General features: G+C 35.0%; 1 protein-coding gene across 2 annotated transcripts in view; it reads right to left on the bottom strand.

Annotated features, from left to right (window-relative positions):
• Nucleotides 1–12,526, bottom strand: part of LOC149808471 (3-hydroxyanthranilate 3,4-dioxygenase-like) — a 55,182-nt gene extending 42,656 nt beyond the window's left edge. For both annotated transcript variants that reach the window (XM_089977712.1, XM_089977720.1), the window contains exons 1-3: nt 12,393–12,526; nt 4,818–4,899; nt 166–249 (exon numbers count right to left, since the gene is read on the bottom strand). In XM_089977712.1, coding sequence (XP_089833838.1) covers nt 166–249; nt 4,818–4,899; nt 12,393–12,484 — 258 coding nt within the window. In that variant the 5' untranslated portion in view covers nt 12,485–12,526. The remainder of the gene's footprint in view (nt 1–165; nt 250–4,817; nt 4,900–12,392) is intronic.
• Between the last annotated feature and the right edge of the window lie 413 nt (nt 12,527–12,939).

Below are 12,939 nucleotides of genomic sequence, written 5' to 3' on the forward strand. Positions count from 1 at the left end.
TATATATATATATATATATATCCCCAATACTAAATAATAGTTTGGGGGATACAGGATTGAACTAACTTCTACACTTTTATGAATTTTAAGTTTCGCATCATAACATTTTGACAATGTCATGTTCCACTTAACACAAATTTCACATGCTGCAGGGTTCAATTTTACCTCTCCCTCTTTAATTGTAACATCTCTGAATTTTCCCTTCTCTATAATCTTGAGGCACATGTCACCTTTCAGCATGTAGAACAACTGCAAAATATGATTATGACATTTAGTGACAAGAAATGGTGTACCAAGAACCAATTCAATTTTAATGAGGAAAAATCAGAATCTGTGAATTAGTGCCACTTTGACCAAAGAAATCTAATGCAAGTTGGTTACCATACAATATATTCGTAATAATGATACAGTCACCTCTACCAAACAGGTAGAAGTATCCAAACTTCTTCCATTTCTTGACTGACAGGATTTAATGGAATTATTAAAATTAGAATAATTGGCAAGTATAGTAGCAGATACATTAGAAAACAGAACAGATCAAGTGCATGTAATTACTCTGAAAAAATCTTGTATATATTAACTGGATTAAGATGACTATATAGAGGATATTTACTTGAAACGAGTGAATAACGGATATATTTCATCGAGTGGATGAAAAACTCAGTATATTCATGATTGTGGAAGCCACGAGTGAAAATACTAAGAGTTTTTCACCGACGAGATGCAATGTATCTGTTATTCAAGAAAATATTCCTTTTTATTTTATGCCCACATACATTGGCTACCTAAAGTTTGTGAAACAGTGAATTAGAAGATTTCTTACGGTAATGTCAGCTGTTTACCGTACATGTTCTGCTGTGCTATGTGTACCTGCGCACAAAATTAGTTCCACATCAGATTGATAAAAATTAACTGATATTTCCAGAATAACAAACTACAAGTTTCAAGGATAAAAGACAGAGTTTATTAATCTGCTAATAATTAATTATTAATCTGCTAATGTGCAAAATCAATGGGAGGTAAGTATGTTCTGACCCAAAAAAGTAGTTCATGTAGTGAAAAAAATATTGTTATCTTTTCACTACAGTGAAGTATCAATATTATTTTAATTAGAAAATCAAGTAATTCACTGCTTAGCATAAAATAAATTTCATCTAATATTTCATACACAAATTTCTTTTTCCAAACATGACAATAATCTTTTTTTAAATCATTCTTGAGAAGCGGTTGTGAACAAAACGTTAAAAACTAACATAAAGATGGACCAAAACATCTCTACAATCATCAAATATATTAATTCACATGCATCCAGCCCTAACTGTCCTAAAAAAATTATGCTCAAGAACAATTTGTTGTTTGAAATTGTTTTCATCTGTCGAACCCACGCAGACAGAGGTGAGATGGCAGTGATCTGTAACGGAGAGTGCTTTAGACCACCAGCCAGTCGGGGTCCCCTCCTTCCAAAGAATACCTTTAGCAGTATGTGCACAAAGACTTCCTGCAGTTAGCCAGTTTTGATAATTTTGATCTGACATCACTGGCATTCAACCAATCAAACATCACTATCTGACTCATTTGAGTAGGTGACTGACTCAGATTTTATTCTTTTCGACCTTTGTCTTTGTTAGTGAAGAAAATCCTTCTAGTCTGATACTTTTGTTTTAAAACTAAATATTTATAATGAATAACATATTGAAATGTATTCCCAAGATTTTCCAAAATTCATTTTGAGAAATTCTATGATGATGAAATTAGGATCTTGTAAGGCAAGATAAAGAGTAAGAGTCGAGTAAACCAAATGTTTTCACTGACTGGAAATGGGCATCAAGCCTGTTGAATCCTGTATGTAAGTACTATCACATGGGTCTTTTATCTCTACCATGCCCAGTGTACTTATAGCTTTATATTCTGTTATTGAATACAAGGATGTCACTAGTTATGAAACTTACAACAGCAGCACGGGTATACACTATACCATATACATTATAATAGAGACACATTGCTAAATGAAACAAAGACTGAAAATATGAACCAAGCAGCACATGTCCCAAAAGAAAAATCCAAATATGTATGTTGATTAGTGTTAACTGATTTAAATTTGTGAAAAAGGGTGAGATACAAGAGAAATGTTAAGATTATTAGGATACCTACAGTATTTTTAAAGCTAGAATCATGTGATCACTGATGTGAACTGTTGTCAAGACAACAAGTTTATGTATTTGTACTCAAAATTCACCCCCGTCCAATGAAATATACTACCTAGATTATCATGTCCTGATTATTTTCACTAATTCGTATGTTTTATATGACAAACTGATAAAAAAAGCTGAAATGTACGAATTTCTCAAGTTGTTGCACACAAAAAATTGTTTATCATATGATTTATATTCATAAATACTACGAGACTGTTTTATTTCATCATGACTGCATTAAGATTTTCAAAATGGAATGCACAAAACTACTACTGTCAATACCTGTCAAAACTTCATCCACATTTTGGCTGTGTACAAAGGTTGCTGATATGTGAGCATTTTCATATGACTGGAAAGACTAATACCTAATTATCCAGAACATTCTGATGACCAGAAACACTAATACCTAATTATCTAGAACATTATTGTGACTGGAAAGACTAATACCTAATTATCTAGAACATTCTGATGACTGGAAAGACTACTACCTAATTATCTAGAACATTCTGATCACTGGAAAGACTAATACCTGATTATCTAGAACATTCCGATGACTGGAAAGACTAATACCTAATTATCTAGAACATTCTGATGACTGGAAAGACTAATACCTGATTATCTAGAACATTCTGATGACTGGAAAAACTTAATACCTGATTATCTAGAACATTCTGATGACTGGAAAGTCTAATACCTAATTATCTAGAACATTCTGATCACTGGAAAGACTAATACCTGATTATCTAGAACATTCCGATGACTGGAAAGACTACTACCTAATTATCTAGAACATTCCGATCACTGGAAAGACTAATACCTGATTATCTAGAACATTCCGATGACTGGAAAGACTAATACCTAATTATCTAGAACATTCTGATGACTGGAAAGACTAATACCTGATTATCTAGAACATTCTGATGACTGGAAAAACTTAATACCTAATTATCTAGAACATTCTGATGACTGGAAAGACTAATACCTAATTTAGAACATTCTGATGACTGGAAAGACTAATACCTGATTATCTAGAAAATTCTGATGACTGGAAAGACTAATACCTAATTATCTAGAACATTCTGATGACTGGAAAGACTAATACCTAATTATCTAGAACATTCTTACAGTTTAATGTACATTCTTTTAAATACAGATATAACCATATTGTGCAAACTGGCCTTCAAGTAATAAAATTAAAAAAATTATACCTAAATATTTAATGCAACTAATCAGATGTCTAGAACAGATTTTCAGTAAAATTCTGCTTTATTTCTGCTATTGTTTAACAATATTCACAAATATACTTTAATTCTCAAAGCACGCAGATCTTTTTAAGAATTAAAATTTGTCAAAAATTAAATGAACTCGTGTGAAAAAATCTGTAATTTTGTATGGATCAACTGTTTGCAAATATGAAGGAAACAAAGAATTACATGAATTACATACAGTAAGTCAAGAAACTAGTTAACTGTATTGATTCCTGTTATTCTGATTTTTATATTTGGAGGGATCAGTCCAGCTAGAAAATAGATCAATTAGACCTACTTTTGATACGTGTATAGTTACTGTAACTGTGTTTTTATATGGAGAGGTCCTTGGTGAAAAGTGTGTATATCCACTTTCACAACAGAAAGGCAAGAAAGTTGGAACATTTGGGACACCTTAGTTAGATGTGTCAGAAATATATTTAAAAATTTGTTGCCAATTACAATAATTACAATGCTGAGGAGTGTTATATTCCTTTAGGCAAAATTAAACATACCCTAGAGCTATTTCCTTAGCTGACTAAGGGAAATCCTGATTTTTTAATACATATCAAAATCCAAAATCATAATCCATTACAAACATTATGTGCCTTCCTGTTATGACTGCATGTACAAACTTTAGTCCTAAAGTCTTCAACAGTGCATTGGACATTTTTGCCCTGCCCCCTGCCAACCGTAACAATGCAGAAACAAAGAAACTTATCATTCCATAAGGATATGTAAAACCAACAAATTTTTCCTCCCATCTCCCAATCAATTTGTGATTAACTTGTCTGCAGTTAATTTAGACCCTTTGTTCATTTAAAGATAATTTGTTAAAATACCATAAATCCGAGGTATCCAACCTTGTTTGGCTGGGTGCCAAAACAGATAAAATACTTAAGAGCATGGGCTGCTTACGCAAGAAGAATTTATTATACAAAAATCCAACAAAATTATTACAATACATTAATAACATTTTTATAACATGGTTATATCAATGTTGTTAAATAACATAGTCACATATTGTGGTAGTTACATGAAACATCATCAGAAAGCAATACAGAAAAATGGAACAAGTATTAAAATTAAGATGCATATTTTTAAAGGATTGCCTACATGGCCACATACTGCTAAATAACACTACATTTTCATGAATTTTCATTCAGCAGTTTAAGAGGATATGGAATTACAGACAGACAAGTCAACAGACAAAAAGGGATATCACAATATCACAATACATGATGCTGAAGTATTGAAATACAGATGTTACTACTACCGTCATGTTTTTGTATTAAATGTAACATCAGACAAAGTCATTGACAAACTTGGTTCATCTTGCAAGAGGACAATTTATGAACAGTAAACCATAATATCGTACCTCTTCCCCTTCTTCAATGTGGTAATCTTTCCTTTGGTTTGGTCCTCCAACAAAAAATGACTTCATTTGACCATCTTTGTGCCTACAATGATGATACATGTCTCAATGGATTGTGCATATATCTAAAATACATCCTAACAGAATTATTGGTGTAATCCACAATAATTATAAAAGCTAGCAAGCCGGCCATGCTTTCAGGCAAATTCTTTAAATCGGAGTACCATGTTCAGAGATTCATTTTTCATTCTTTAATTGACACCCATCCAACACACTACAACAAAAAAACACTTAATTTATGAAAATTCAATTTCTAGTCCAAGATCCCATTACTTAAAAGAAACATTATAATATTTATGTCTCAGTTACATCATATAAGATGTAAATTTAATGTGAGTTTGTATGTGATTTTGATTTTTAATGTAGCTTTAACAAATTTTCAGTCAGTCCCTATGGTGTCCATAATGTGACAGTTTATAGTGATGTCTAGCACTGGGGCATCATGCTGCAGACATGTAGCATCATGTTCCACCCAGACATATTAACCTGACACCATGTCGACCAGTCCTAATACTAATTTCTTAATGCTGAGTGCCTAGCAAGGTAGATGTTAGTACCATTTGTATAAATCTCTGGTATGACTCGGCCAGGGTTTGAACCCACAACCTCCCACATCCGAGGCGAATGATCTAACCAGTAGGCCACCGGAGTGGTCTGTAAATTTAATGTAAAAATTAACATGATAAAAACTCCTTGCAGTAAAATATGTCAGTTATTTTTAGTCCTAAAATTGAAAATCACTATGAATTCAACTTCATCAAAGTTTCTTCAAAGGACAAACTTTGTAATTGAGTTCACAATCAAATCTAGACATCTTGCAAAACTTGGACCTGATTCTAACAACCTAATCATGGATGAATTACCTATTAATGGGAGTTAGATAAACCTCCTTTATATTGGATTTCTATTAATATGCATTTTTGTTTGTGAGACAACTTCCTATCTCACCCATATCTCACTCTATCTTGACAACTCTATGACCTTAGACTATGTAAAATAAAAGAAGCAGCGATGAAATTCAATTCGTCCGTGAAGTCTGAAGACGTAGACATAGAATGGCCGATTACAAGTAATAGCTCTTTCATACCCTTCTGACTTAAGATCATTACCAGTAATATTATCATCTAGATGAACCTCTGTAAACAAGATCCAATTTATAGCAACAGATCTAATATTTAAATGCACAGAAGATACCATCCGTTGATGACAAAAGTTATGTACTGTAATTTACTCAGATGAATCTATTACTGTTATTGAGCCTGGATGTCACTGATAATAAAAGAACTAGAAAACTTCCATAATATACAAATGAACAAATCTGTGAACACTAGATTTGCAAAAGCATTAAACTTCCGATTTATTTTATGAAATCTATAAGATTACTGACATGCAGCAAAAACTGATAATTGAAAACTTCAACATATGAACTGTACAAGAATCGGCCTAAACATTATCATAACACCAACTTAGCCCAGTGTAACTGACGAAAAATACAAAAATCATTACAGTTCTACCATTTCTTATTGGATACAATTCTAGTTCTACTGAGGAAAAGTCTGATGTTTATCATACATGTATGTGAAATATTATAACAAGTCATAATGTACCGTATCATTTAATGTCAAACTTTCTTATGGCAAGTGCAAGCTATCAACATAGTTTGCTTCAGCCATCCACAAACATTGGTCCAAACAATTACGCAGAACTAATGTCATTATGCAGAAACCATTTTTCTTTTTCAGTTACTTCGACCTTGACTTTGTAACTTATAACACCAAAATCAAAAATCATTTTCCTTAAATGTGCATGTTATTCACAAAGTTTGGACTGGTCTGTAAATTAAAAGAAATATTATTTTGCAAAAAACATTTTTCTTCTTACAGCCACTGTGTCCTTGACCTTTGATTTTTGTGCCCAAGAACCAATAGGCATTTTTCTTCACCCATTTGCAAGCCATCCACCAATACTGATCCATGTCTGTTTTGCAGAACTAATATACTGTTCAGAAACCAACTTTTCTTTGAGTCAGTGACCTTGACTTTTTACCATTTTACTGTAAAGTTGATGATGTTCTTGTAGGGCTGAACGCCGATTTTCAGCACAAGATAGGCTATACATAGTGGCCAGTATATATGGTGGAGGAAGAACCCGGAAAAACCCTGGAAAAAACCAACCCACGAGAAGCTACTGGCAAGTTTGCTCACATACCCACATTGACCGAATCTTAGACTAGAGCCCATGCAGACAGAGGTGAGACGGCAATGATCCAAAAGGTGTGAGCGCTTTAACCCACTCGGCCACTTGGGGCCCCCCATAAAATTGAAGAATTTAAGTTATTGTACATAAATGAAATTGGTAACAGATGGGCAAACAGACAGCATCGTAGTATAATGATGCACTCCACCTTATGGTGGACATAAAAATGTGTACAACATCTTGACCACATGCCCCAACTCAGGGCCATAACCATGGGTCAGCAGTAGTATTGGGATAATGAGACGTGTGGAATTATATAGTATTCCATTAATGAAATTAACTGTGTGAGGAGTTTTTTATTATAAGGAAACAAAATATTGGCATGTACATCTTTGTTATGTGTTTCATTTTTTATTTATGTTTGAGGATTGTAAAGAGTCATTTCTGTAAATACATCATATAGCTTCAGGATAGTGGGTTGAACTTGTAATTTGGGTAAACATATGTATGTGGTCAAAAAGGACCTTCGAAGGTGCAGAAGTGATCTTGTTGATGAATTTAATGGGATTTGAGTTCCCATCATTGGTTTCCCCCTTTGAAAAACCAGATCACCTGATTTCTGATTGGTTGGTTTTGAAAGGGCCTGACCTTGTTGACAAGTTGTAATGTTCTAGAAATGAACTTATGAGCCTCATCCAAATTCTGAAATTGTGTCTTAGTTTTTTTTTATATAAGTTAGCGAGTAATTGAATCATTTATTCCCATCTTAAATATCATTTAGTTTGGTTCAATTATTTTTTGAGAGGATTTATTTATGCCCATTATTCATTGAAATTACAAAGTGCTCAAAGACTTTAACACTAAAACACTACTTTGGAATTACTATGATTTCATTTAAAAACACTCTGGACTGATACCATTGAGATACATCAAAACTGTTAGCATATCAACACTATTCAAGACTAGTGGCACATCAGTACATTCAAAACTGGACTTTATTCAGAACACCACTGGAACTCATTTGGAATACTCTATACTTTTGGACTTGTGAATGAACTTTTAGGACTATTTGGGATTTCATTCACAAAACTTTATTTTTTCATTTTTCACTATGTATTCATGGGATATGAATTATTCTTTTAATTTTCCAAAACTTGTTGGTTTTTGCTTTTTTTAGTTTAAGATCACAGAGTCATAACAATTTACCAAGAGGCATCCTACTATTTGACCCTATGACCCCATACACTTGGGGTGTAATAGTACAATTATGAGAGAAAGGAGATTTGGGATCTTATAAATCCACCCCTAATAACATGGAAAAAATGTGAAAATCTTACTTAAAATAAGAAAAATATACATTAAAATAATATTTAAATAATCTTTGTAGTCATACTAGCAGGCTTTTATTTTCATTCATGCCAACAGGTTTGTATTTTCAGTCATGCCAACAGGTTTGTATTTTTAGTCATGCCATCAGGTTTGTTGTAGTTGCTGTTGTAGGGTTTAACGCCATTTTTCAGCACACGATAGGCTATACATGGCGGCCAGTATTAATGGTGGAGGAAGAACCTGGGAAAACCCCGGAGAGAACCACCGACCCACAAGAAGCTACTGGCAAGCTTTCTCACATATGCCAACAGGTTTGTATTTTCAGTCATACCAACAGGTTTGTAATTTCAGTCATGCCAACAAGTTTGTATTTTCAGTCATGACAACAGGTTTGTATTTTCAGTCATGACAACAGGCTTGTATTTTCAGTCATACCAACAGGTTTGTATTTTCAGTCATGCCAAGAAGTTGGTATTTTCAGTCATGCCAACAGGTTTTATTTTCAGTCATGCCAACAGGTTTGTACTTTCAGTCATGCCAACAGGCTTGTATTTTCAGTCATACCAACAGGTTTGGACTTTCAGTCATGTCGAAAGGTTTGTACATTGAGTCTAACCAAGAGGTTTGTATTTTCAGTCATACCAACAGCTTTGTAATTTCAATCATACCAACAGGTTTGTATTTTCAGTCATGACAACAGGTTTGTATTTTCAGTCATGCCAACAGGTTTGTATTTTCAGTCATGACAACAGGTTTGTATTTTCAGTCATGCCAACAGGTTTGTATTTTCAGCCATGCCAACAGGTTTGTATTTTCAGATATGACAACAGGCTTGTATTTTCAGTCATGCCAAGAGGTTTGTATTTTCAGTCATACCACCAGCTTTGTAAGTTCAATCATACCAGACTGCTCTGGAGGTTTAATGGTTAGAGAGTCCGCCTCGGATGCGGGAGGTCGTGGGTTCGATCCCCGGCCAAGTCATACCAAAAACTTACAAAGATGGTACTAACAGCTGCCTCGCTTGGCGCTCAGCATTAAGAGGTTAGTGTTAGGACTGGTTGGCCTGGTGTCAGGATAATGTGACTGGGTGGGACATCATGCTACATGTCTGTGGCATGATGCCTCAGTGTTAGACATCACTATAAACTGCCACACTGCAGACATCATAGCGATATGACTGAAAAATTGTTAAAGCTACGTTAAAAATCCAAATCACACACACACACTCAATCATACCAACAGGTCTGTACACTGAGTCATGCCAACAGGTTTGTATTTTCTCAGTCATTCCAACAGGCTTGTACACTGAGTCTAACCAAGAGGTTTGTATTTTCAGTCATACCAACGGCTTTGTAATTTCAATCATACCAGACCACTCCAGTAGCCTAGTGGTTAAAGCAACCGCCTCGGATGCAGAAGGTCGTGGGTTCGATCCCCGGCCGAGTCATACCAAAAACTTACAAAAATGGTACTAACAGCTGCCTCACTTGGTGCTCAGCATTAAAAGGTTAGTGTTAGGACTGGTCGGCCTGGTGTCAGGATAATGTGACTGGGTGGGACATCATGCTACATGTCTGCGGCATGATGCCCCAGTGCTAGACATCACTATAAACTGCCATACTGCAGACATCGTGGCGATATGACTGAAAAATTGTTAAAACTACATTAAAAATCCAAATCACACACACTCAATCATACCAACAGGTTTGTACATTGAGTCATGCCAACAGGTTTGTACACTGAGTCATGCCAACAGGTTTGTATTTTCAGTCATGCCAACAGGTTTGTATTTTGAGTCATACCAACAGGTTTGTATTTTCAGTCATGCCAACAGGCTCGTATTTTCAGTCATGACAACAGGTTTGTATTTTCAGTCAAGCCAACAGGCTTGTATTTTCAGTCATGACAACAGGTTTGTATTTTCAGTCATGCCAACAGGTTTGTATTTTCAGTCATACCAACAGGTTTGTATTTTCAGTCATGCCAACAGGCTTGTATTTTCAGTCATGCCAACAGGTTTGTATTTTCAGTCATGCCAACAGGTTTAAAAAATTGAGTCAAGCCAACAGGTTTGAACATTGAGTCATGCCAACAGGTTTGTATTTTCAATCATGCCAACAGGTTTGTATTTTGAGTCATGCCAACAGGTTTGTATTTTGAGTCATGCCAACAGGTTTGTATTTTCAGTCATGCCACCAGGCTTGTATTTTCAGTCATGCCAAGAGGTTTGAAAAATTGAGTCAAGCCAACAGGCTTGTATTTTCAGTCATGCCAACAGGTTTGTATTTTCAGTCATGCCAACAGGTTTGTATTTTCAGTCATGACAACAGGTTTGTATTTTCAGTCATGCCAACAGGTTTGTATTTTCAGTCATGACAACAGGTTTGTATTTTCAGTATTGACAACAGGTTTGTATTTTCAGTCATGACAACAGGTTTGTATGCAACAGGTTTGTATTTTCAGTCATGCCAACATTCATATTTTCAGTCTTGCCAACAGGTTTGTATTTTCAGTCATACCAACAGCTTTGTAATTTCAATCATACAAACAGGTTTGTGCACTGAGTCATGCCAAGAGGTTTGTATTTTCAGTCATATCAACAGGTTTGTATTTCCAGTCATACATATAGGCTTTTATTTTCAGTCATTCCAACAGGTTTGTATTTCCAGTCATACCAACAGGTTTGTAATTTCAGTCATTCCAACAAGTTTGTATTTTCAGTCATACCAACTACTTTGTATTTTCAGTCATGCCAACAGCTATGTAATTTCAGTCATGCCAACAGGTTTGTATTTTGAGTCATACCAACAGGTTTGTATTTTCAGTCAATGTATCCAATACAGATCCTAGGTCATTCCAAGGGTAGGGTATCAGGCTTACTGCCAAGACATAACTTGGAAACTTGTTATTCAAACTGATAACCATGCAGATGTTTCATGGATATAAAAAGATAAATTTACATGTGCATCAAACATATGCCTTGGGTTATGTTCATTGGGTAGAGGACTTGCCCCATGGTCATAACTTGTATACTGTTAAGGATCTCCATCAGACACACATTTACTGGTAGTGACACATAAATTTACTATGTATCCATCACAGGTTAAGAGTCATGACCCTGAAGTAGGGGACTTGCCATTGGCTCATACCTTAGGCACATAAAAAAATGTTTCTGCTATCACCTTGCAAACCAAAAGGTGTAGGTAGGTGGGGGTATTCATTTTTTTTAAGTACACCATATCTGCATGAACAAAATGTATACTTTCTTGTATGTGCCAAATAATAATTGCTGACAATCTTGCAACTTTTCTTTTTTAAATTTTTTTTTTTAGTCGAAAAGTTGGGTTGATCAGATTAGCAGAAACAAGTTGGGGGGGGGGGGGGGATATTGGGCCTGCATGGGGAACTATTAAGATCCTTTCCTTAAAACCATATACATATATGCGTAACTGCACGTGAAGATATAAATACACTTTAAAAGGGCTGCAACACTGGCCCATATCTGACCATACCTTATGGCATAGCTTGGAAGCACAGGAATATCAAATGAAATTGGTCTATTCCAGTATTCCAGATATGAAGTGAATTGGGTATGTTGTCAAGGACTAAGGAAATATAAGTGATAAAAAACAAACAACTAAACAAAATCTTTATTTAACCACAGATAGGCACAGACGCATAAACCCACAACATGATTAATGTAGTCTATAGTATATATGCGCTCTATCGATTGAGGGGTTTAAAAAAAAAAAAGAATAAAACTTTGAATTATATGTCAGTTTCTCTAGCTGTATTCCATCCCATTAATCAGTCTGTTTTGGACTTTGAAAACTCTAACAGACCTTAAACAGGTCTTATTTACATTACACTCATCCATTATACACTGCGGATTACTTTCATTTTGTTCAAGGACAAATTTGGGATTTAGCCTTTTAATAAAATAATCATAATGGCCTTACGATGGCTACATACAGGAAGGTGATCTACACTTACATCATTTTGTTGCACACTGGTGGAAGAAAATACTGGCTATTTTCTTCGAGCCATTCGTCAATGTTCGTTATAATTGGTTCGGTCAACGCCATTCTATCTAGTGCTGATACGTCTAAGCTACCTTACGCCAGAAGGTAGATCGCTCCGCCTACCGAACACGTGACTTGACAACCTCTTAACCTCCGACAAACATTCTGTGAAAATGGCGGGCGTGATAACATTAAAAGACATACCAGACGATATTGGTGAGCAATATTTGCCATATGAAACAACATTGAGACAGAGACAGAAAGCGAGAGCATTTATCCATTGCTTGCACTTCTCTAAGTTACGTCGGTATGCGGAGAACTCGCCCCATGGGGAACTAGCCCCCACGTATCTGGAGAAGTCGCCCCAGAGTGGTTGGAGAAGTCGCCCCAATTGGTTGGAAAAGTCATCCCAAAACTTGTCACCCAAATAACCTTTTATAACAGAATTAAGTCATCTTTTACGTGATATATATATATATATATATATATATATATATATATATATATATATATATATA

This window comes from Sinohyriopsis cumingii, chromosome 1 (assembly GCF_028554795.1).
Source record: "Sinohyriopsis cumingii isolate HCF-2022 chromosome 1, ASM2855479v2, whole genome shotgun sequence".
NCBI lineage: Eukaryota > Metazoa > Mollusca > Bivalvia > Unionida > Unionidae > Sinohyriopsis > Sinohyriopsis cumingii.